The sequence below is a fragment of the Diceros bicornis genome, chromosome 15 (assembly GCF_020826845.1).
Source record: "Diceros bicornis minor isolate mBicDic1 chromosome 15, mDicBic1.mat.cur, whole genome shotgun sequence".
NCBI classification, from domain to species: Eukaryota; Metazoa; Chordata; class Mammalia; order Perissodactyla; family Rhinocerotidae; genus Diceros; species Diceros bicornis.
In genome coordinates, this window is record NC_080754.1 from 62,800,824 (window position 1) to 62,826,480 (window position 25,657).

The 25,657-nt window shown below is 45.3% G+C and overlaps 1 protein-coding gene across 3 annotated transcripts in view; it reads left to right on the forward strand.

The window, feature by feature from the left end:
• KCNAB1 (potassium voltage-gated channel subfamily A regulatory beta subunit 1) overlaps nucleotides 1-25,303 on the forward strand; it is a 382,942-nt gene extending 357,639 nt beyond the window's left edge. For all 3 annotated transcript variants that reach the window (XM_058556440.1, XM_058556442.1, XM_058556441.1), the window contains 6 exons: nucleotides 4,759-4,844; nucleotides 5,529-5,649; nucleotides 6,737-6,831; nucleotides 14,229-14,349; nucleotides 19,680-19,768; nucleotides 25,137-25,303. In XM_058556440.1, the coding sequence (XP_058412423.1) occupies nucleotides 4,759-4,844; nucleotides 5,529-5,649; nucleotides 6,737-6,831; nucleotides 14,229-14,349; nucleotides 19,680-19,768; nucleotides 25,137-25,226 (602 nt within the window). In that variant the 3' untranslated portion in view covers nucleotides 25,227-25,303. The remainder of the gene's footprint in view (nucleotides 1-4,758; nucleotides 4,845-5,528; nucleotides 5,650-6,736; nucleotides 6,832-14,228; nucleotides 14,350-19,679; nucleotides 19,769-25,136) is intronic.
• Nucleotides 25,304-25,657: the final 354 nt, after the last annotated feature.

Sequence of the window (25,657 nt, forward strand, 5' to 3'; positions counted from 1 at the left end):
TGAGAGCTAATGAAAATACTACAAAGGCCCAGGCTCAGTGAAGCGAGCCTAGGACCCGTACCTCTGCATTTTCATCAAATTCCTCAGGTGATTCTGATTCATACCAGTGTGTGTGTGTGTGTGTGTGTGTGTGTGTGTGCCCGCGCTCTTGCACACATGCATGCGTATCATGGTGACTGCATATGTACTAAAGCAAATAACTAAAAGGTTAAATTACAGCATGAAGCATTTAGATTAGATGAAAAAGCAGAAGAGGAAGTGTGGGAGGAAGTTTCTTCTTCCTAAAATGGCTTACTTGGGAATAGCAGTGGTTCTCAAACTTTAGTCTGCACCAGAATTGCTTGGAGGGCTGTTAAAACAGACCGCTGGGCCCCACCGCCCCAGAATTTGTCATTCAGTAGGTCTGGAGTAAGGCCCTAGGATTTGCCTTTCTGACAAGGTCCCAAGGGCTGCTGCTGCTGCTGGTCCAGGGGCCACACTGGGAGACCATCAGTGTAGACAAGCACAGTGGTTCTCAATCCTGGCGGCACGCTAGAATCATCTAGGATGAGTTTTTAAAGTATTGATTTAAATACTCTGGGCCCCACCCCAGAGATTCTGATGTAACAGGACTTCGGTGAAGCCCGGATAGTGTAGTTTTCAAAGCTCCCCGGATGCTTGAACGTGCAGTGCGGGTTGAGAACCACCGGTGCCCCGGCTTCCTGGGAAGGCCGGCGAGTCGGGGCGGGGGGAGTCACGTTCAGTCCTGGGCTGCCAGACTTAATCACCTTTGTCTGCGTGTCCTTTCCCGGAGGCAGGTGAAGGCAGCGCACCAAACGATCCTCCTAACGTCCTTTTCCCCACCCGGAATCCACGCTCCGACTTGGGTGCTGTTAAAATGTGTTCCTGAGACACAGGAACACACGTGTGTTCCTGAGCGCAACAACAGCGTCTAGACTCGGTTGATTTTTCCCTTTCAACAATGCTGCCCTCTAGTGTTCTTAAACAGTAGAATCAGATAAAAACCCACCTCAGCCAGCAGGATGGCGATTTCCTTTTAGAGAGCTGAACGACTGGGCAATTTTTCTCTGAGTTTAAAAAAAAAAATAAACAAATTCAATACACATTAAAATAATTTTTAATCTGTAGCCACGTGAATCTCTGACTGGGGCCTCCCGGTCCTCCCGCAGTTTCTGCTGCGTTCTCCTGGAGTTCTTTCCGCATTTCTACCAAGCCCTTCTCTGCAGAGTCAGAAGCCAAACAAATCAGGGAGCAGGAAAAGACCAGCGACTAGAGTCCCCAAGGCATTGCAGTGTCCTCCACAGGCTCTTCCGGCTCAGAACTGCTCGTTCTCACCTTTTCCTCACCTCTCACACCCACCCCTTTCTCACCTGATTGATGGTTTATTGAGGCTACCGTCCATGGAACAGGGACCCATGTCTTCCCATGGTGAGCTCTGCAAGCCCGCCCGGGGCCCACCATCTGGACGAAGTGTCCTTGGCAGCTCACAGGTGCTTTGCCCTCCTCCATCTCATTCGTCAAGTTTCCCTTCTTCCCCATGCCCCCAGCCCGTATCATCAATAACTCCCTCTTTCTAGCTCACTCCCCTGGCACACAGGCTTGCTCTTACATCTCTCATCTTGAACATAAACCTATGCTTTGACCCTGAGCACCCCTTCAGCTACTGCCTTACTTCTCTGTTCCATTCACTTCCAAGCTTGAGTCCACCCAGGTTGTCTCTAAAGCCTCCCCCGCCCCGTTCTTCCGCCTGCTCCAGCCGGGCCTTGGTCCCGCCGCACCACCCGCACGGAAACTGCTCATCTCCTGTCTGCCACGACTCCCAGCATTTGGCCGAATCCAGTGGACGCTGCCTTGTGCCCCTCTGACTTGAATGCTCACGGCGTTCCTGTCTGTGGGCACAGCTCCTCCTCGACCCGCTCCCTGCTCTTGATTCCGAAACATCCCCTGCCCCTGGCTTCCTTCCTGCCCCTCTGGCTGCTGATGACCTGGAGCCCTGCAGTGTCCTCTGTCCGACCCCTGGGCTGGCTTGTAGAACTTCTTCTCTTTTCTCTCCACAGACTCCCCTTATATAGTCTCGTCCACCTCCATGAACTTAAGCACAATCAATAGTCTGGTGACTAATAAATGTATTACCTCCAGCCCAGCTTGCTCACTGTGTCACTTATCCAACTCTCCTCACCATCTCCCATCTGTATCTCACAGGCATCTCCAGTTTTTGCATGTCCAAAAAGGAAGTCCTGATCTTCCTCCCCCATCTCCCTCCTCTGTGTAGATGGACAGCTATCTGGGAGACCGCTTGATGCCTCCCTTTCCCTCACTTGCCACTTTCAGTCTATCTGCAAATCTTATGAATGCTACCTCCAAAATACATTTGGAATCCATCCCATCTCTCTGTCTTTACTACCACCACCCTGTTGCAGGCCGCCCTCATCTCCTGCCTGAAACACTGCAACACCTTCCTAAAGATCTTCCTGCTTCCTGCAACGTTCCCCTCACCGCTGCCTCACCACAGCACAGTCAGAGCAGAGACAGCGGTCTGAAATGTAAACTATATCCTGTCATTCCCTTATCTAAAAAATCTCAATAACTTTCCATTAAACTTTGAATAGGATATGAATAACTGGTTTGCCCTCAGCCAACTTCATCGTGTACCCCTGTCCTCCTTCCTTACTAGGCTGCTGCCACAATGGCTTCCTTCTGATTGCTGGAACTCAGTAAGCTCTACCTGCCTCAGGGCCTTTGTACATGCTGTTCCATCTTCCTAGAATGTCCTTCCTCTGGCTTGCTCCTTTTTATTTCTTATATCTAAACACTGACCTAACTGAATAGGTCTTGCCTCTTATTTCCTATCTCAGCCTCTTGTTTGTTTTCTTCATCACACTTCACATTTTATATTACTTGTTTACATCTCCATCTCCTCCATTCAACTCTAAACTCCCTGAGTTCAGAAGCTTTGTATCTGTTTTACTCACAGATGAACCCAGCACCTGGCACAGAGCCTAGCAAATATTCAGCGTGTCATACGTGTGTGTTGAATGAAGGTGTGGGAAGAGTCAACCTCCGCTCCACCTTAACTGCTCTTGTTGAGGCCTTGGTGACTTCCATGTGGCCAGGCCACTGGACGGTGTTCTGTGCTCCTCTTACTCAAGTGCAGAATAGAGACAGGGGAGCGTCTTGGGCTCAGTTTACTGTCTGTTAACCTTGTCAGTACTTACCAACACATTTGGTTCACCACAATATCCCAGGAGACAGTGCAGCAGACGCTTCGTAAGTACTGTTGACCAAAGGAACCCTCAGCTCCAAAGGAAACAGGATGTGAAAAGACAGGGAGCCGGTGCTGTGACCAAGATGTCCAAAGAGAGAATACTTCTGGGGCAGAAATTTAAATAATGGCTTTCAACTTGCAGAAATGTTTATCACAGGCAATCATTTCCATTTGTATAATAAAAGAAAAAAATGTTTCATAGAACTTTTTGTATCTCATTTTTTTAATACAGGGAGAGTGAACTTCATAGTTTTAGTTGCTAAGTATAATCTGATATTTAGGAGTCTTTCTCTAAGAAAGAAAAATATTTTGCTTATAATCCCAGTTCTACCTCTGTTGGGTAGACGGGGGTGAGTAGAAGCATCCTCCTCTTCCAGCAGAGAACTCGAGGGCAGTTGAAAGTGGTTCACGTAAGTCAAGCAAGCAGGCTAAGGCCCCAACCCTGGCTGTCTCATTCCAAATCCTGCCCCGTCAGAGTGGACACTGCGTGCTCATGAGAAACAAAAGAAGAATACATCTACCTCAACTCGACTTTGAGACAAAGATTTGATTCTTCTGAAGGACATTTAACTCTCAAGAATTAATGGGACGTGGAGCAGCCGGAGGCCTGCAACCCTTTGAAACTGTCAAATGACCTGGCATCCTAGGTGTTTGGCTGACCTGCTCTGTAGAAGAAATCCAACCGTGTCTGCCACTTCTCACTCAGTGGAACTTGAGGCTCTCCACGCTCCCTGGTTCTGCATGACGTCTGGCTGGTGCCAAGAGGATTAGCTCAGCTCCACACCTCTGGGGAAGGGATTCATTTTCCTGTTTAGGAAATATGATGTCAGGCAGAAAGAGGCGAATGAGCGAACTGGGTGGGGCCATGAGCAGGCCCGGTGAAATCCATTACATGGTGTCTTAGAATAAAGCTCGGTTCACAGTGGTCAATGACAGGGTGTGCCTTTGTGGGCTGGGAGCCACTGTGGCTTCAGCTGTCTGTTCAGCATTTAATATGTTTATCTTTCTGCTAAACACATTGTTGCTGAGTCCTCTCTATTAAACAGCCACCCTGTGTGAGGCCCCACGCTGCAAATCCGACACACAAACACAGGCCTTCTACCCTCCACCACCTTACATTCCACAAAGTCACAACAAATGCTTTCTCTTACTTCTTACTTTAGCGAACAAGGTCTCCAGGCCCTGAAAGAGGTTAACACTGTGTTCTTTTATTAGGCCAAGAACCACGAAGCAATAAAAGTAAAGGAAGAACTTCAAGTGGTCATTATGTTTTTAACATCATTTAGTGTTTTTGCTGCAAACTGAAAATGGAAAGTCAATTTACCCAAAAGTACCATCAGCCTCCAAACCATCTATATTTCATGTTAGACTATTATGCTGTCGCCAATGTCTAAACTGCTAGACTTTCTAAACTTTGGGCAGAAAAAAAAAAGACCACATAACTTTGAAAAATAGAGAAACTCATGAAATGCTATCTGTTTGGCCTACCATAGAAATTGTTCGCGCCATGACACATGTGATAAACCAAGGAATGGCGATGTACTGGGGAACCTCACGGTGGAGTGCTATGGAGATCATGGTAAATTCGTTTCTATTCTTAAATAGCCATTGAGTACCTATTGTTGTTTTTCAGATACTATGTGTAAATTTCAAGATCTTTTGCAAACTTTCCTCACAATCGCTACCGCACTGGAATTCTATGATCTATTTCATCATTATGGAGATCTATGTGGGGGCTGGATCTCATCAGCTCAGAATACAACAGGGAGGGTGCAGGTCTCCAATAAGAATCATGTTTCAGCGTGTTCTTTGGTGGCAAGAGGTTAAAGTGAATTTCCCAGCCAATGAGATATATGAACAAAATATTTTAGTTTTCTTTTTAAAAACTGGATTAAATAACTATACTGTTTATAACATGCTAATGATACAGATGATTTTTATATATTAGTCTAAGTTTTATTTCTTTAGGAACCTAAATATAGTCAAACTACATTTTCTTTGTAACAGTCCATAATTCACACTTTGACTAATTTGCTCTGGACTTGACTCAGTCAAAACCCTCCCAAAGAAGAATAATGATCTCCTGCATTTGGTGTTGCTCTTAGTGAAATTGATGGTCATAACTTTGCTTATTATTTGGCATCCTACATGTTTCTTGGTTTGTATTGATTTCACTAAAATGAAAATTTCTCATGCATATGAAACCCAGGGCAGCCTTATTTCTCATCAGTATAAATTCAGTTGCAATCTTATTTCTCCCTAGGAAGCCTATTCTGTAGCAAGACAGTTCAATATGATCCCACCCGTCTGTGAACAAGCTGAGTACCATCTTTTCCAGAGAGAGAAAGTGGAGGTTCAGCTCCCAGAGCTCTACCATAAAATAGGTAATCTTCACAATCAAATTTACCGATTATTTTTAACAATAGGAGGATCAGTGATCCGGGGAAAAAATGTTAGGAATCGCTTTCCTAAATGTCCCTAATTAACATATGGATTGTAAGAACTCTGCCTTCCAGAGACTGGAGAAGAATCGTATGTGCCTCTGTGCAGTCTCCACTGATGAAAGCCAAGCAGAGCTGTAAATTGTGACTAGCGTGTAAACTGTACTCAGTAGGTGTTCAAAAAATGCATATAGAATGAAGGGAAGAAACAGTGAATAAACGCATTTTTCCTAGGGTGCTTGCTCTAGCCAAAGCATGCATCTTTGAGTGGATTATGCTGCCTTTCCAAAAAATTATGGACATGTACATCTATGACTCCTACTCTGTGCCTAGAACTGAGTTAGACAGAAGGAATTCAAGATTGGCTGACAAGCCAGGCACCACATATGTGTGTAGGTAGACATAATGCTTTCAAAGAGAGGGAAGAAATAGATATACAACATACAAGAATTCTAGACATCAGAAAAACACAAACAAGCCACATTTTCAGGCTTATTTATCAAAACAGTTTCCAGAGAGAACTTTCTTCCTAAGAAATAGAGGTTCCCATGAGCAGGAAAATGCTGGGTAAGGGAAAAAAGGATAAAAAAAATTCAACAACAACAATAACAACTGTTATTACTGCTATCACCTATTGTGTTTACTGTGCAAGAGGCATTGCACTCCTGCTCTGGACAGGCACTATTTAGGAACGAAGTGAACGAGCGAAGCACTGAATTTCTGTGCGAGTAGAAGTGTCTGTCTCCAAGTGTAAAAAGAAACATGAATTTTGGACTTCAGAAATTATGGATAAGCCACATTTTCAGGCTTATTTATATGGTCCACTCCCTATAACCAACAGTGCATGTTTAATTCATTTATAAATGAAGCACAATTTGTAAATGCCTAAATTTTAATGGAAAGATGTATGCTGGTATTAACTCATTTATCTGGCCAGGTTTTCCCATAACTAACCAAGTCCTGTTTAAACACCCCCACACTTTTGATCCCAGCTTACACAAGCAACTTTTTAAGTTTATTTCTTCTATAGGAGTTGGAGCAATGACGTGGTCTCCCCTTGCCTGTGGAATCATCTCAGGAAAATATGGAAACGGAGTGCCTGAAAGTTCCAGGGCTTCACTAAAGGTATTTCCCTCCACCTCTAGGAAAGTCACGATGGGAGCGAGGGATGGGGAGAGGGGAGGAAGAAGATTGAACAGAACAGCTCTGCAGCAGCCTGTGGCTTTGGGGCTCAGCAGAGTGTGGCCTTGGCCCTGCTGGTGTCCTCTGGCAGGCTCCTGAACCCTCCAGAGGCCTCTACTCCTGGCCAGGCATCAGTCAGCCCTTCATAAGCCAATGGCACAGAGATTTCTCCTCGAGGTACTAGGGGGAAATGCCCAATGACCTGGTTGGACTTGTAGGGCTCAAATCCCTACACTATTATTTATTCTTATGTTAAAGAAGGCATTTCATGCCTTCTTTGAAGCTAACACAATTTAAAATCACTCTTTTATATAAAAGGATCTAATTTTACTTTTCTTGACAAAACAATATTTAAGCCATAGAGGTTTAATCCATATAGGGCAAACCAGTTGTAGCTGAGTACAGTTTGAGGTTGGTTGACGTTTTTTTACTGTGTGGGGTGGGGGGTGGGGAGGAGGGTTTGGGAAGCAGATGCAGAGCCAAGCTGCTGTCCCTGGGGCTCAAGGCCAGCATTCACAGGGATCAACTCTGGCCACTGAGTCCTCTGGTTAAATTCTTATCTGAAGCATAAAGATATTCCAGATCATTGACATAAAGTTACCTCCATCCAGAACAACTTGATGGTTAATTTATTGGAGGGTACTCCAAACATCTCTCCCTATTAATAACATGTCTGTTTTTAAAAACTTGAGAGAATGTGTAATAACATTAGAATCATAAATTACTCTGTGATGTCAAGGGAGGAAGAATATAGGCATTTTTAAAATTCAGGCAAGGGGCCGGCCCCATGGCCTGTTGGTTAAGTTTGGCATACTCTACTTCAGTGGCCCAGGTTTGGATCCCGGGCATGGATCTACACTACTCGTCAGCGGCCATGCTGTGGAGGCGTCCCACATACGAAATAGAGGAAGACTGGCACAGATGTTGTGCTCAGGGACAATCTTCCTCAAGCAAAAAGAGGAATATTGGCAACAGATGTTAGCTCAGGGCAAATATTCCTCAGCAAAAAATAAATAAAAATAAAATTCACACAAGCCAAGGGCTCCTAAGAGGAAGCAGAGGTCTGATGCAGCCTCTTGCCTCCATCAGCACAAAGTCAGCGGGAGGACGCTCAGGTTAGGCCCAAACCACGGACACTTGAATCAGTGTGGCTGGAACCACTATGTGCTTCCCTAATCAGAACCTTCTCAAGACTCTAGGTCTATCACTTTCCTTTCTGCCTGTAACAGTTAATCTATTAGCTTGTTTGTTCTCTAAAATAATATAATATAAATATCTCCTAAAACATGGTGACATGGTTCTGTTTCTAGTTTTGCATTATCACAAAACATAATCATCCTAAAATATGAAATATAGTTTTGCTTCTGAAAAATTGAAGATTATTCTGAACCAGGTCTAAATAAGTCAGCAAAGAAAAACTAAAAGCATCTTAGGGAACCAGGTGTAAAAGGAGGGAGGCAGGAAGAGAGTGAAGAAGGAAGGGAAACACTGAACGTGCTGATTTCCCTGAGCACGGACTATGGGCCAGGCAGCCGGCGAAGTGTTTGTATCGCTCCCTTGATCCTCACAAAGACAGATGGAAACAGATGGCTTGTAGTCAGTTGTAGGTAAGCATGTGCCTTACATTCTTTCAGAAACTTTCTGAAAAACTCAAAAAGTACTTCCATATGTGCCGGGATTTGTTCTTAGACTATCCCTTATAAGAGGGTAAGCATTTTCCAGGTGCAGAAACTGAGCACAAAGCAATTAGATAACAATCCAAGAGCATAAACTCACAACAGAGAAAGTTGGTATTAAGACCTAGAACCTAGGTCTCCTGGCTCTCAATTTACCCCCCCATAGACATTTTTGTTTCCCTTCAAACCTAGGTTTTTAAAGGAGGAAGAAGCAGCTACACTGTGTTTGGAGTGTGTGGTTGGCTGACCTCCATCACTGTTTGGGAAAAGCTTACAAACGGCTGAAAAAGCTTTCACAAATGCACCAAAAAAGAAGAAAGGAAAAAGAAGGAGATATAAAATATTTGAAGGTGGCTAAGCCCAAAAGCAACTCAGAAAATATTTCTGTTGTTGACTTTTATAAAGTCAACTCACTGTCTATTGAAACATCCTTAACAATAGACATTAAGAGCTCTCAACATGTGAGACACAGCCAATTGTGAGCATACTTCTTTAGGGCCCTGCAGGCTCGCAGAGATTCCTAAATCGTCAGCCTCAGTGTTTTCCAGGCGAATATATGTGTACTTAGGAAAGCCACTTGAGTAGAGTAACCAAAGCAAAAACAAAGCAAATATCAGGGCAACTTTAAGAGTGAATGAGGATGCTAATAGTAAAAAAAAAAAAAAAAAAAATTTTAAAGATAAAGAGCTAGGCAAGTACATAGATGAATAAGTTGGCAGCTTTCACCTCCCCCAAAATAAAATAAATGATTGGTGTTTCTTGGCTGTTTAAGTTATACCAATAAAATAAAGATGCTAATATTTTGTGTCTGTTGTAAATATTGAACTGTATTTGAAGGACAAATTAACCCAATGTGGAAGATACCTATCTTGTAGAAAGTAATATTACCCAGGGGGTTTTCTGGGAGGCTGCATCTGGCCCACCATAGTAATGATGACTTCTAAGTCAGTGTCCGCAGCTCTGACTTCACCGCTGAGCTAAACACCACTACTTCCTCGTGTCTATTAGACATCTCCCAGTGGCTGTCCCGTGGGCACCAGTCACGCCTAATGGAATCTATCCTCACGCCCCAGAACCTGCCCTTCCTTCTTGGTTAACGTTCTTCCACCTGTCCATCTGGTCATCCCAGTCAGCAGCCAAGGCGTTACCCCAGACTGCCTCATCTCCTCCTTCACTCTTGTCCAGCAGGGCCCCACCTCCTCCAGTCCACACCCTGACCCTCTGTGTTTCCTCCCCTGCACAGCCCTTGTTCAGATCTTCATCATTTCTTACCTGGTTTGCTGCAGGAACCTCCCATCTGGACTCTGATTTTTTTCCCCTTTTCTCAACTACCCACCACTGTGATCAATTATCTTTCTAAGAGATTAATCTGACCATATCATAACCCTGCTTCAAATCCTTTAATGACTTCCCAATCACTGCGTATAGGACAAAACCCAAACCCCACAGAAAAGCATCCAAGGAAATACCCTGGGGATCTAAGTTGAGCCCACTTTTCCGTTCTTGTTTCTCCCCATATCATATTACTTCATTTTCTGCTCAAATGCACTGTACTCTCTTTTGCCTCCCAGAAATGCCCTTCTTTTCATTCTGCTGTAGAGGCTCTCCTCATCTCTAAAGACGACAAACCTTGGTTGTCTTCACCTCTGTAAAGCCTGTTCTCACTTTATAAAACTGAGTTATTTGCACCGTCCTTTATTATTCCATAACCACTTCTTACAGAGTCTTAGAATTCTCTAGTTGCAAGCAATAGAATTTAATTCAAACTAATTTAATCAAAGAAGGGGGACACATAAGCCCTCCTTGGGAAGGATGGAGTGTAGATGTCCTCAAGGGTGACTCCATCCATAGAGTTGCACACTGTCAGGAGTCTCCATCTCCCTACTTTTCTCTGCACGTAGGTGTCATTTTCTTCTACTGCAAATGGGTCTCTCCATGAGTCCAGGAGTGGGAAAGCTGGTGATTGCAGACTTACATCCTCAAAAGCATATAACCTGAGAGAAAATCAGGTTATCAGCTGCAGTCCAGAGAATATGGGCCAAGCCTGGGTCATGTGCCAACCTGTTAGACTAATGAGGGTGGTCAAAAGGACAAGGCGCTGTAGTGAGCTCACGCCATGCGCTCGCATTCGTAGAAGGAGGCAGTACAAATACGGCTTCTGAGGACATCACTGGGGGGCACCCCAGCTACAAGACCCGTCTCGCGTTACCAGGCGATGTGTGAAGGCCTCTAGAACAGAAACTGAAACTTACTCATGAACTGATCACAGAGCCCGGGATATAAGAGGTACTCAGTAAATGTCTGTTTAATGAATGCAATAAGCTGTAACAGAAGATCAGCAAAGTCTGATCAAGAGACAGGTGTGTAGCTTTTAAATAGAGATTTTAAATACAAACGAAAAGTGCAATAAAATTTATTGGCAGCCCTTCCCTGTTGTTAGCAAAATACCTTATAGAAAAATCATAAAGCTATGTACCCCTCTGTCACAGGAAAACAGGAAACATGCAAACCTAGGGAAGTCAAAGTCGGGGGAGAGGGCAGGGCAAGTACTCCAGGGGTTCACATGAAGAAACTAAGAGTATTGCACATTATAGTGTAAGTTCAGAAGGAAATTTTTTAGCTCCAGCATTTTACCCAGAGATTTCAACCATAGTAGTGAAGATTTTGCTGTTCTTTTGAGCCAAAGACTTTGGTGTTTAAATAGAAATAGTGAATGATCTTGGATGTTAAATTATTTTAGACAAGGTCCAGAGGTGAATGGAACTGATTCTGTCCATGGCTTTCTAGTGGCTGCCTGAGTTCCAATCCAGGACTAAGAGCTAACTGGGGGCCTAGGGGCCAGTCTCATAGACTGTTTCCACACCAGTATCATTACCTGTAAAACAGAGTCACAGCGATAATGGTCACAGCATTGGAAGATGGCAAAGAAATGGGCTTTAGGAAAATTTTGCGCGTTTCATGACTAATACGTATAAAAGTAATAGCCACTAATCTGTGAAGAAAAGCTCATTCAGTTGTTCATTTGGCAAATATTTACTGAGCAGCTACTTGGTGTTGGGCTCTGTGCTGAGTGCTGAGGATATGGGATACGGGATAAACAGGACAGTCTCGACCCTCGAGGAGTCGAGGGGGTCTAACTCAGGGGCTCGTTAGAGAGACAGACACGTGAGGGGGTGAATTATGAAACAATGTGGAATCCACACGCACTGTGGAGTCATGTGGGACAGCCAGCAGAATCATATTGCATTAAGGAGGGAGTGTCCATGCTCAACCTGAGAAATTGAAGGCATTTATTTTTACCCTGTGGAAACCCGGGTTCTCAGATTCCTTTCTCACCCTATATTGGCTGAGCCCCTCCTCTGTGTCAACCACTGTGTGAGGACTGGAGAAGTTGAGATGAACAAGAAGCCATCCCTGCCTTCCACTTAGTTAGAAAGAACGATCACCATGTAATCATACCACCACAGTGCAATGGGGTAAGCAATATAAGAGGGTTGGAAGAGGAAATGTCACCTTTGGATTCATGGATTACTGCCCACAGTCAACAAGCTGGGTTTATTTTTATGCACAACCACACCCACCACCAATTTTCTTACAAAAGACATTGGTTCACTTCCACATTTAATTAATATTTTAATTAAGCCTCATCTCTTCCCTAAGCTAACATTTTCCCACTTGTAAAGCAGTTAAAGCTATTTATTTCCAAAATAATTTTGTTTCCTTTGGTACAAGGAAAGCAGTATAAACACTATGCATCTACTTTTTAAAAACTCAAAGCTGTTTATGTTTTCCAATAATTAACGCAACAATGAGATTTACAGTGTTGAGGGTGGGGAGAGAGGGAATCAGTAAGCAGAATGTTTGATGTTTATGACTTTTAGAAGTCTGCTTCTCAATACAGTGTGCATTGTGCGTGTGTGTGTGATACACACACACACGTATAACTTGTAACCTAGTCCTAAGAATAAAAAGGCACTGCACATAATAAGATTTCAAAAATGGAGTTCCACAAGATCAATAAATCAACCAACCATTCTTTATGTGTGTAGTATAGATCAAAACCTCAGGAACTCTCCTAGCTATAATAAAAAGCAATTGTTCACAAAGCATGTGGCTATTGGTTTTCAACCTCTTTTTCTTTTTCATTTGAATGACATTCAGAGATACTGGTGCCCTGAAAGATGATGTGAAACTAAAGTGAGGGTTGGTGATGTTTTTCCCATTGAGGACAATAAAAGTAAGTCCAGGGCTCTCTGACGGACCTAACCCGCTGGCCTGGCCAGGGAAGGCTGCTGGGCCCGCATCACAGTGCTCGTTGTTCATAGCTGCCCGCCTCAGCACCGCTGGCACCCTTCCTCCTGGAAGAAGCTGAGGTTTCCCAGAGCCGAGGCTGGGAAACTCTTGGCCATCTCCCTAAGCAGACTCTCAAGTGAGGAGCCAGGCCATAAGCCTTTGGGATCTGGGACGCAAACTGAACTGGGGCAGCTCGACCTTTCTCTTTCTCCCATCTGCAAAATCACTCCAAAAATTGTAATAAAACATAATTTGGTTACCCTTTTCTTTGGAATTACTGTCTTAGACTGATGAAAAAAATACTTAAGAAACAAAAGCCGGTAGCCTATTGAAATCATGTGGGTAGAGTGTCCACTGCCTTTGGGAAGGTAGAAGTCCGCGGTGGCAATTCTGTTGCCAATCCAAACAGGGAAAGTCCACCCTGCCACAGAGTGGGATGGTTTTTATTATTTTCACTAAAACAGACTAACAGATTCTTACTAATATTCTTTTCCTTTGGGTGTTGCTGCTTAGTGCTAGCTTTGTACGGAAGAGTCTATTGTTCCTCATTTCATAGTAAGAGCAGAACTTTCTGGAAAGTAAGGCATTGAGAAGTTCTAAAAGATTTTTCTTATATTTATGAAATGAGGCTCACTTTATAGTCTACAGATCAGAGTCAGTGTCCTCATAGGTTTTCAAGAATAGTTTCCCATTTTGAGTTTTCTCACCTTTTTAAGTTTCAATCATTATACAAAAGGTAATACACACTTGGGAAAGTCTTTCTCCACTTTAAAATTTAAAAATGTACTTGATACTGTTCAGTTATACCATCCATGTCTGCTTCTAGGAAGGAGCTAAGAAAGCTAACAATAAAGCCTCATTGTAAGAATATGAGTCTAGGAGTGAATTGAAGGCAAGAGGGAGCAAGATAGTTGTTAATGAGAATATAAGATAATGACTTCGAGCAGAAAGCTTGGCACCAAGCTTTCTTGACAAAAAGAAAACATAATAGACTGTGGTGAAATGTAAATGCTTTTTTTTCTTGCTGCATTCCAAAATTTGCTATCGCAGTAAGAAACATCATATCCTCCACTTAGCAGACTGGATATAATTGATTATATGTCAGGATTTTAACAAGTCGTGCATGTTGATGGATTTGAATGGTGAATATTAGTCAAACTCAATCCGTTTTGAACTAATAAACAAGGAGCAAGACCATGGGGAATATTTCTTTGCATGAAGGTATAGGCGTCCATGTCACCAGGACACATAAAGGCAAAGTCAAGCAGATTCAGGAATTCACCATAAGGTTCTTCTATTTTATTGAATTAACAATCGCTGACATCAAATCCTTACCAGACATTAACATTGAAATGTTCTTCTTATTCCTAGTGCTACCAGTGGTTGAAGGAAAGAATTATAAGTGAAGAAGGGAGAAAACAGCAAAACAAGTTAAAAGACCTTTCCCCGATTGCCGAGCGTCTGGGGTGCACGCTACCTCAGCTGGCCGTTGGTGAGAAAGTTATTGGGGGCAGGGAGGTGGGGGGCTGTGCTCTGGTGGGTGACAGAGAAGATTGTTGACCCACATCATTTTATCATGATAAAATATTGTGGGGGCAGACTGAAGCATAAACCCCTGGCTGATACTATCTAAAATGAGGTTTTCAGAGTTCCCCAGAATTTTCTATGAGCTAAAACACTTTTTTTCACTTCCTTCCTCTGTCCCTGTAACACAGTTTAAACAAGAACACGTCAGTGAAACTGCACATATCCTTACAGTGTCAGGAGCGAGTGGCCCCTGAACCGTGAAGTGACACCCATTTCTTCCGGCTCAGTTTTCCACCCCTGTGGAAGCTCAGGCAGGGCTAGACAGAGGCCCCCGTGGAAAGCCTATGCTCGAGGGGCAGCTCCACCCTGAAGCTTCCTGAGGGCCGTGGAAACTGCTCTTCTAACACCATGGCGTCGAGGAAAGGTCATAGTCACTGGTAACAACTGAGAACCACACGCACCAGCAGAGTCCAATAGAAATCTAATGTGAACCACATATTTAATTTTAAATTTTCTAGTGGCCAATTTACAAAAGTAAAAAGAAAATAGGTGAAATTAATTTGATAATGGATTTTATTTAACCCAATATAGCCAAAATATTATCAATTTAACATGCAATAAATATAAAAAGTTACTGAGATATTTTACAGTCTTTTTTTCTTATTAAGTCTTCAAAATCCAGGATGTATTTTATACCTACAGCACATCTGAATTCAGGCTACACACCTCACGTGTTCAACAGCCACTCATGTGGCCAGTGGTTAGCTCTTGGACAGAAAAGCATTCAGACTTGGTGCCCTTGCTGGGGGATATCTGCCAGGCTCTGTGATAAGCACTCTAGCCATTGTCTTGTCTCCTTAATCGTCAGAACCATCCTATGAGGTGTATAATTCTACTAGCCCTAACTTCCAGAGGGTAATGGAGGATTTGCGGTCATTATCTTCACTTTACAAACGAAGAAACTGAGGATAGAAGAATTCATGTGGTAGCTATGAGAAAAGAATAAAATGGGTGTAGAGTCTAGAAAAAATTCCTAGGGGTTAAGAAATAGCAGGCATTGGGACAAATCAGATACAGTGACCCAATGAAGTAAAAAGCTCAAAATAAGTTCTAGGCAAATAAAATAATAAGAGACTATTTGTTAATGCTTGATCCTCCTGAGGTTGGAAGGCAGGAAAATGGTGGTTGCAGTTAACAGTCATAGAAAGATGGAAATGGATGGTGGTTTTTGGGGGGAATACCATCTACCTAAGTACACGTATGACTGTTGCTTTAATCCTTTCTTCCAAAAAACAAAACATCAAAGAGTATCTTGAATGTGATTAGTTAGCATCCCTACAGCTTTAAGGAGCACAGTAAAAAGTATTAGCTGTTTGACCATCAGCAAGTTATTTAACCTGATATCAATTTCTCATTGTGAAATGGGTATAATACATATCTTACAAACTTGTTAATTAAAAGGAAATTATAAATGTGAAGCGAAGAGGAGGTGCTCAGTACGTGGTAAGGATGATGATGAGGATGAGGATGTTTTTGCAAAGAAATAGATGCCCCAGACCTGAGGCTTTGTCCACTCCCAGCCACGGCACGTGGTCAGATAACAGGTACGAAGAGAAATACCTCTTCTTGAAATGCAGTCATGAATGTGGTTTCTAGGTGGTAAGGTGAAAGTGAGTATTGAATTTACCTGTGAACGAGATAGAAGAACATTGTCTTTCTAAAGAGGAAATCTTGACAAGATTTAGACTTTCACTGGATGTTAGATATACATGAAAGACCCTTTTTACAGAGTCTGAGTTTAAATTAAAACATGCTGTTTCTCCTTTTCCTCCCTCTGTGCCCCCAGAGTCTTTCTTGTCATTTTTTTTCTCTCTTTATAAACAAGTAGTTTTGTTTTTAACCACAGAACTCTCAAACCAAGAGGGAAATTATTTCCAGGCATATTACCTTTGATCTGCTAGAAGCGTGTGGGGGAGGGGAGAGTCTCTGACAGGAAGCAAACTCCTTGAACCCAGCTGTGGGCCAGCTCCCGAGTCACACCCTGCACGGGAGCCAGCGTTCACACCTTGCTCATAAAGAGGCACTGTGGACCTGCCCGCTGGTCACGCCTGGTTAGATGCTAATTATGCAGAATCACCTGCATGTGTTACCTGTGGCGTTGGCCAGCTCTGCCCAGTGGGTTCTCCTACCCCCGAAGCCCACAGGGGGAATCAGCTGCTGCTGACATCAGGTCATTTATGAGCAATAATTTTCCCAGTGCCTGCTTTGCACTCAGAACTTTCACTATGCCAAGAAGAGTTCTAAGTGTGAAGCAGAAAATAACGCAGCCCCCCCAAAAAGCCCTGAATCACTTGGCTTATTGCCTTTATAGAGCATTATTTTGCCCATGTGGAAAGATTCAGTGATTGCCTTAAAAGGCCTGAGCACAGTAACAGCTTCAGAGTACCAGCTGACAGCAGGGCCTGAGCAAGTGGGGCAGAAGAGGTGCCTGGGGACATCTGTCAATCACTCATGCTTTGTTCATTCAACAAACAGTTAATAAGCATCTACTATGTGCAGGTACTGAGCTGGGTGGAGAGCATCCAATTGCAAATAACACACATCCCATAGCCCGGTGAGCAAGTCAAAAAAATAAACAGGTACTTTTAATACGGTCTTGTAGTAAAATAATTGAGAAGGGCATAGGGGACAGAGTCTCAGGTCTGGGGTGTCTAATTCTTGGCCTGTGGGACACCTAGTGGGGACAGCCTGCAGACACTGCATCTATGTGCCTATAGAAACATCTAGTTCCAGGCAGCTACAAACAGTAGTCTCCTGTAGCCACAGGAGATTCCTGGGAACCGTGGCTCTGGCATGGGAAGGGGACAGGGAGGTGAGAAGTCAAGTGTGGGAGCTCCCAACGCAGCCTGGGACTCAGGAAGGACTTTGGGAGGAGGCAGGACCCATGAGGAATCTCAAATGATGAATAAATATTAGTGAGGCAAAAGAAGGGGGGAGGCAAAGAACATTCCAGGCCAAGGGGACGAAGGCTTGAGCCAAGGGTTGGAGGAGGAAAACAGCATGCCTTTGGGGAGGGAGAGGATTCACCAACAGTTCAGTGCTCCTGAAGCACAAAGTTCAAGGCAGGGAGGGACGAAGAGATCTGAAGCTGAGAGGCGGGCTCTCTGGTGAGGTCTGCTCTCTGGTTGAGAAGTGGGAGCCTCACGTTAAGGACACTGACTGCATCAGACACACAGTGAAGAATGTTAACCAGCTCAGCGACAGGATCAGGTTTGTATCTGGAGATACTGCTGCTGGACGTGTGAAAGCTGTGTGAGGAGGCGGGGCAATCCCAGCGAGAGGTCAGAAACCAGTTGTGCAGGAGAGAGATGGCGAGGGCCTGAGCGAGGGCAGCGGACAGCTGAACCGGAGCGGTGATTCTCACAGTGCGGTCCCTGCAGCCACACGATGGAACACTATTTGGCAATAAAAGAAATGATATACTGATACTCACTATAACATGGATGAACCTCACGAACATTATGCCAAGTGAAAGTAGTCAGACACAAAAGACTCATATTTATGATTCCATTTAGATGAAATGTCCAGAAATAATAAATCTACAGAGGCACAAAATAAGTTAGTGGTTTCCTATTTTAGTGGGGTTGGGCGTAGAAGTGGGATTAACTGTAAATGGCATGAAGGATCTTACTGGGATGATGGAAATGTTCTAAAACTGGATTTAAAATGGTGATGGTTGCACACTTGATAAATTATGAAAAGTTATTGAATTGTACACTCACAATGGGTCAATTTCACCTCAGTGAAGTTGTTAAAGAACAAGCTTGGTCCCTGGATGAGCAGCAGGGTCATCACCTGGGGCTTGTCAGGAACGCAGACTTGCTTTCTGAGTCACACCACCTACAGGTGGCGCCCGGGACACTGATGTTTCACAAGCCCTCAGGTGATTCTGACACATGCTAAAATTTGAGAACCACTGGATTAGAGAAATCTTTAGGAGGGATATCAACTAGACTTGGCAGTCAAAAGGGAATGTGGGATGAGAAAAGGACAGCCCCTAAGGATAACTCACAGGTTTCCGAATTGGGAGGCCAAGCTGCTGGTGATGCCACCAAATGAGAGTGGGAACAAGAGAGATGGGCTTAGGAGTGAGTAGCCAGAGGTTTGCAGTGCCTGTGGGACACCTAGCGGGGATGGCCAGCAGACACTGCATCTATGCGCCTATAGAAACATCTAGTTCCAGGCAGCTACAAACAGAAGTCTCCTGTAACCACAAGCAGGTTCCTGGGAACCGTGGCTTCCGGCGTAGTAAGAAGGGGACAGGGAGGTGAGAAAGGGGAGTCTGGGAGTCTCACCCCACCTTTGAGAAGTTTAAGAAAGGAAGACAGGTGGGGCAGTAGCTAGGCAGGTATGAAGGGTCAGAGGAGGCTTACTTTAGAATGGGAGAAATTTGAGTATGTTTTGTTCATAGAGAGAAAGAGGATAGTAAGAAATCAAAAATCCAGGAGACAAAAAAAAAAAAAAAAGGATGAATCTAGCCCAAGAAAATGCAACAGGAGCTGGAGGCAGGGCAGAGCGTGGCCTTGGACAGAAGCAGCACGGGCATCCTATGACACTGGAGGACGTGGCTGTGCACCGGCGGGGAAGTGAGAAATAGCTCACCAGTGGACTTAATTTCCTACACAAAGGAGGAGGCCGGGTCACCTGCTGAGAGCGGGGCAGGGGCTGAACAGAGGGTTTACGGTGGAGGTTGCTAGAGAGGCAGAGGAAAGGGAGTGAGGGGCTCCAGGACGGGTGAGAGCTCCGGCAGATGATCAACACAGGACACACCTCGTGTGGGGACGAAAGGGAGCTCCAGTGGGGGCTGACAGGGAGGGGGCGAGGAAGGACCCAGACCCCAGGAGTCTGCTGGGGCTCCATGTAGCAGATGAGAGAAAAGGGAGAGCATGGATAAGATGGAAAGAGGAGACTCTGGGCCAGGCTCTGCGGGCGAGCATTGTCGGGGGTTCTCACAACAAGAACGCGTTCCTGGGCTGGTAGGTGGATTGCATGTCCCGGTCTGGGGCAAGGCCGCGTGTAGGAAGCACACAACCCTAAGCCCACAATTCAAATGCACCTTCTACCAAATCCTCTCCACAAGGGGTGCTGCTGAGGTGCGCAATCCTGGAGCGCATTGTTCATCCTCCTCCAAAGTTAGTAAGTCTTGGTTGCACTATGGGAGCTGTAGATGGTGTTTAGAAGCTAATGGATAATCCTCAGTGCTCTGACATCTGACCCAGTGTTCTCTCTTCCCAGCATGGTGCCTGAGAAACGAGGGCGTGAGTTCCGTGCTCCTGGGGTCATCCACTCCTGAACAGCTCATTGAAAACCTCGGCGCCATCCAGGCAAGTACTGCAGCCCTTGCCAACAAACTCCAGGGAATTTCATGGTGTCTTTGTCCCCAGGCAGTGTCCCATCTCTCCTGGCCTGTCCTTCATCGTGTCACAGCTTCCGAGTCGCATGAAAGCCCCTAATATGGGGCACAGTGTATTTTGAGCTACTCTTCCATCTGTTCCTAGATGGGGGGCGGAGGGAAGGGGGACAGAGACACAAGAAGCAACAGAATTTCAGAGTACAGGGATCCAGGGATGTCCTCCTCTTATTAACAGGCAATGCTCTCAAAGCTCATTTCTTAGGATGGTTTGTTTCTGTGGGTCAGTGTATTCCAAGACCCAAGCAATGTTACAGCTGGCACCTGGGCTCCCAGGCCTGACCATAAAAGCCTGCTTAATAACCTGCTTGAAATGTAATAGCTGTAGGACAATATTCATACATCATTTATTCATTTGTTCCTTCCACAAATGTTTACTACCAACCCACAGTGTGCCAAGCCCCTCCTTTCTGCCCCCATAGCATCCTGTAACCCTCCTCCTCACAGCACTTAGGATACTGACTATAGCTGCCTGTCTCCCCTGCTGGACTTGAAGCTCCCTGAGCTCAGAGACTTGTGTCTTTCTTGCTTCTCCACTGACTTGCCAGTTCCTAGCATACTATATGGCCCTTATTCAACACTCAAGAAATACATGTTGAATGAATGAATGTTTGCCATGTTTCAAGAGAAGCAGGCTCAAAATTCTATTTTGGACTTCTAGAGTCACAAATTTCCTAGCAGCAAATTCAGAAGGGCCCATCCCCACTCGCTCCCCTGCGTGGATGCCAGAGGCCCAAGCACTGGATGGAGCCTGGAGGGCAGTAGGAGGGGAAGTGGGCGAGAGGTGTTCCTGGGAGTTCTATCTGAGGAGAGGGTTGGGGCTGGCGGCTGCTGTGACCAGCCCCTCCCCCAAAGGCTGCATCGCAGTCCTGAGCCTGCCCCACTCGCAGCCCCACTGAGGGCCTGCCCACTCCTCTTGCCACAGCCATCACCTGCCCAACAGGTAAGGGGTCTGTTTCCCTCTAGCTCACCGGGGGCACAGAAAGCCTCACAGCTGCTCCCGTCCACTTGTCCCTGAAACAAGCGCTGAGCCGTTACCTCTCCCAAAAGGAAGCAGATGGAGGTGGGGACAAACTCGATTAAACTTAAAATATTTAAAAACCTTTTCGAAGAGTAGCTCAGAATATGCTGGGGTTAATAAACGGGGCCGACCTCCTTCCCCACTGCCACCTTTCTTAGGGCTGTGCAGCAGGGTCATCGTCTCTGCCTCTCTGCTTCCAGAACCCCTCCCAGCTGCACAGCTCCTCCTGATTCTGCATGGGGAATGCTCCCTCTTGGGAAAGCCACCCCCACCTTCTTTTCACTTATGCTCTGGGAAAGACAAAGGCCACACAAGGAGGAGGAGGAAATAGGGGAACAGGCTGTACACAAAAGAAGTGAAATTCAATCCAATGACTTCAACTCGACTAATATTTATTGAGCACTTATTCTGTCTGGGACCGCTAGGCAGAGGGAGTACCGAGATAAGAACACGACCTGCCCCAAGAGCATAGGGGCTGGCTGAGAGCGAGCGAATTAGGAAATCTATCCCTCAGTTCATTCAGCAGATCTTTGAGAGCCTACTATGTACCAGGCACTGGGGACACCATAGGAAACAAGAAAGATGTCCAACCTTCAAGGAGCTTTCATTCCAGTGGGAGAGGCACATAATAAACAAACATAAAATAATTTCAAATTGTGAGAAGGGCTATTAAGTAAATAAAGAGGGTGTTGTAATAGAGACTAATTGAGAAACAGGTGGGGCTACTTTAGATTATGTCCTTGCCAAAGGCCCCTCTGGGATATGTGTATTTTGAAACCTACAAGAAAAGAACATAGTACATGGAAAACCCAGGAAAGAGCATTCCAGACACAGGGGAGAGCAGTGCAAAGGCCCTGAGACAGGAAGGAACTTGGCTTTTTCCAGGAACTGCCAGCCTAAGGCTAATGTGGTGAGCGTGTGGTGAGCGAAAGGGCCAAGCGGATGCACGGAAGTGGAGAGGCAGGCGGGACAGATCTCCCAGGACACTAGAGGGGTCAGTCTCGTTCTACATGGAACCAATCCTTTGAGGGGTTTAAGAGGAGGAGGGACATGCTATTACTGGAATTTTTAAAGACTGCTCTGGCAATCTTTGTATGGAAAGTAGAATGAAGAAAGGCAAGGACCGTCGTCCAGGTGACAGGTGATGGTGGCCACAGAGGTGAAGTGGACAGATTCCAGAGGTTCTGTGGAAAGAGAGACATGACTTGCTGATGGCTTGGCAAGGAGAGGAAGGAACCGAGGCCTCCTATCATGCTAATTCAGAGAGATGCCTGCCATCCCAGGCGGAGGGAGTGCCGCCTGGGGATGTGAAGAGGTGCCTCCCGGGCTGGGCTGCGGATACTCCAGGAAGCTGAGGCTACATTTCAGAGGAAAACCCATCAATCACCTTCCCAAAGCATTTCCTCTCTAGCAAGTCTCGGGCTGGTAGCAGGATGGGGCTTCCCCGCTCAAAGGGTGAGGGAAAATGGCTGTTATCCACACGGGAGGCTGCTACCGTGGGGCCTACTATCCCTCCCCTTCCTACTCCCACCTGGGCCAGCCCAACACCCAAGACTCCGCCCTAGGCAAGCTGGGATTGGCCCCCGATGGTGAAAGCAGACTGGGTGGCTGGGGGGGTCCCAGCAGCGGTGGGATTGGCAGCAGGTCAGAGAGCATTCAGTGCCAGCAGTTGTAAGGAAAGGAAATTTCTAATGGGCATGGGAAGGCAGCTGCAACAAGGGATGGAATGTGCCCGAGGTGTGCATAAACTGGAGGGGCATGTATAAATCAAAGCCAAAATAGATGGGAGAGACTGGGGAGGAGAAACCACAGCATCAGGCAGCCTACCATCACTGGCGCAGGTCCCCATCCTCCCCACTTCCACCTAAAAACTGGATAGAATTGCCTCCACCCCACCAGCCTTAAAACCCCCCAAGACTCCCCATCACCTACTTCGTGAAGTCCAGGCTCCTCAGCAGTCAGGCCCTCCACATCCAGGGCTCAGCTTCCTCCCCGCTCCTCCCCCAGAATCCCAATCTCCAGCCACCATGAACCAGTCAGATCCCCAGAAGTAACAGTGGTCCTCTGCCTGCAAAGTGTCCCCCACCTCAGCCTGGCAAAATCCTGCTCCATCCCCAAGGTCCAGCTCAACAGTGACCCAAGCCTGAGAGGACTTCCTTAACACTTGCCAGCCCCAGCAACACTGGCCAGACGTCCCCTCACCCACCCATTATTCTAGTCAGTGTAACACCAAGGTTGCAAAACTGGTGGCCCATGGGATGTTTGTGTAATCTGTAGTAGATGAAAATGTTTTAAAACAGTTGCCAACATTAAAAAAATTGGGTGATTTCACATAAAATTCTGGATGTATGGCTTCTCTTGAAAATTGAGGTCTTGCAACTCTCTCTATATATATATTTTTTCATGTTTTATTCAAGTACTTTGATGGTTTCATTTTTTTACTGTTTAAACCTCTTCTATCTGAGACTTATTTTGGTGTAATGAATGAAGAATTTTTTTCCTCACATGGCTAACCCACTATATTTTAGACACAAAACTTCCAACAAATCCAGTTTCTAGATTTGGGTCTCACTGTTGCAATCGCACTTTAAATAATATATTAGTTTAGATCCTCTGAGACTGCACAGCTGCTGGGAACTCAAACTCTCCCTTAGCTTCACTTAGGAAAATGTGAACCAGAACGAGTTTCCCAAGCTGAGTAGCTCCACGATTCTGCCAAACCCCAAGGCTTCTGAGGATAGCCCTTGAGTAGAGACAAGGGTACCCTGGCCAACAGGGTTACAGCAGAGGAAGGGTGAGGCAGAAATCTCAGAAGTGGGCGTCATAATTGTGTTTCACCACAGCCTCCACACAGGGTCAGACTATTCCTGTGAAAAAATCTGCCTTTGTCCCTGTCTTATGGTGTAATGTGCGCCCTTGGCCCACTTCTCACAATAAATGCTAGCCAGGATGATCTCATCCTTTCCTGGGACTTCAATTAGCACGTCCATGCAAATGACTCAAAAATCCTCACCTCCAGTCCTCCTGCTTCTCCTACCACGCTCCACAGCTGTACTTCCAGTGCCCAGCTGCCTACGAGTCATTTCTACATGGAATTCCCAGAGGCACCTTAAACTCAACACACCCTGCTCCAAACTTCTTATTCTCCCAACTATGTCTCCTGTGTTTTCCAATCCCAATAATCTACCTCAACATCCTTCTAGTCCCCAGTCTTGAAACCCCCTTCCTCCAAAGTCTCTCTCAGATCCACTCCCCTTTTCCACTCCACTGCCCCTGTCCTGTCAAGGCTCTTAGTGGCTCTGGCTAGGACTACAGTAAATTTCTAACATCTGTGTCCCCTTTCAACCTCCTCCAACTCATCCTTCTACCACCAGGTGTCTGATGGGGTCACTCCCAGCTGAGAAGTCCTGACAGGTTCCCTACTGCCTAAAGAATACAGTCCCAACTCCAAAAAATGGCATTCAAGGCCTTCCACGCTTTTTACCTCAACTTCTTTTTCCCCTATTCCTACCATTTGCACCCCTTCACCACTCACTCTACACTGCTATCAGTCCATTTCACGTGCTTTCCACCTTTTCACGCTATTCCATCTACCTGGGATGCCTGTTAACTCCTGGCTATCCTTTACCAGGGTTCTGACCCCCCGTGGGAAAGAATCTCTCGTCAATCTCTACACCTGTGCTGTCCACTAGCGTAGCCTCTAGCCACATGTGGCTACTGAGCACACGCAAGGTAGCTAGGCCACAAGGAGACATGCTGTACCTGTAAAATGTCCACTGGATTTGAAGGACTTAGTACTTTAAAAAAATGTAAAAAATATTAATAATTTTCTATACTGACTACAGGTCAAAATGATTATTTTGGATATAATGGAGTAAAACTATGTATTAATTTCACCTCTTTTCACTTTTATTAATGTGACCACTAGAAAATCTAAAATTACATATGTGGCTTGCATTATCTTTCTTTGGACAGAGCTGCTCTGGATATTCTATAGTTATGAGCCTTCATTTATGCCTTATGTCTTCATTTATTCAGTCAACTAATAATTATGAGCACCAACCATGGGTCAAGCACTTACAGGCACTGGGGGTACAGTGGTGAACGAAACAAGGTCCCTGACCTCAAGGAGCTTAGTGTGGCGGGAAGTGTCCATTCTAGTTGTAGTTTATATACAAGTCTAGATGACTTTGCTTAATATTGAGCATAAAGACCCAGTATCAAGTACTAACCACATCCTTTGTACTTCTCATGCTCTCAGGTTCTCCCGAAGATGACAACACACGTGGTAAATGAGATTGATAACATACTGCGCAACAAGCCCTACAGCAAAAAGGACTACAGGTCATAAGGCAGTGCGTGAACCAAGGAGCTGCAGGGTTAAAACAGTGTCTACACCGGTACAGAATGGTGTTACTAGCCAGTCTACTGAATCCCTTAGCAGCCTGCTGCTCAACCTCTAGTGTCCCCAAGATTCTGAGGGGTCTGCTGTCACCACCACTGTGCACCTGAATTACAAACACATGTGAAAACTCACAACCAAGAAAATCCATTCTATTTTCTTATTTGACTGGAGTCCCCTTTCCTTGCATTGCTCCATACACCTCATGCTTATGCAATGGAAAGTATGTGGGGGAAGACTCATGACCTTCAGGCGTTTAGTAACTTAAAGAAGGCTGTACAGATATATTTTTTCAAATGAACAAAATCCACAGATGCAATGTGGATTGCATCAGAAAGAGTAGGCTATGTTCACTCAGAAGTCTTGCTTGAGAGAATAAG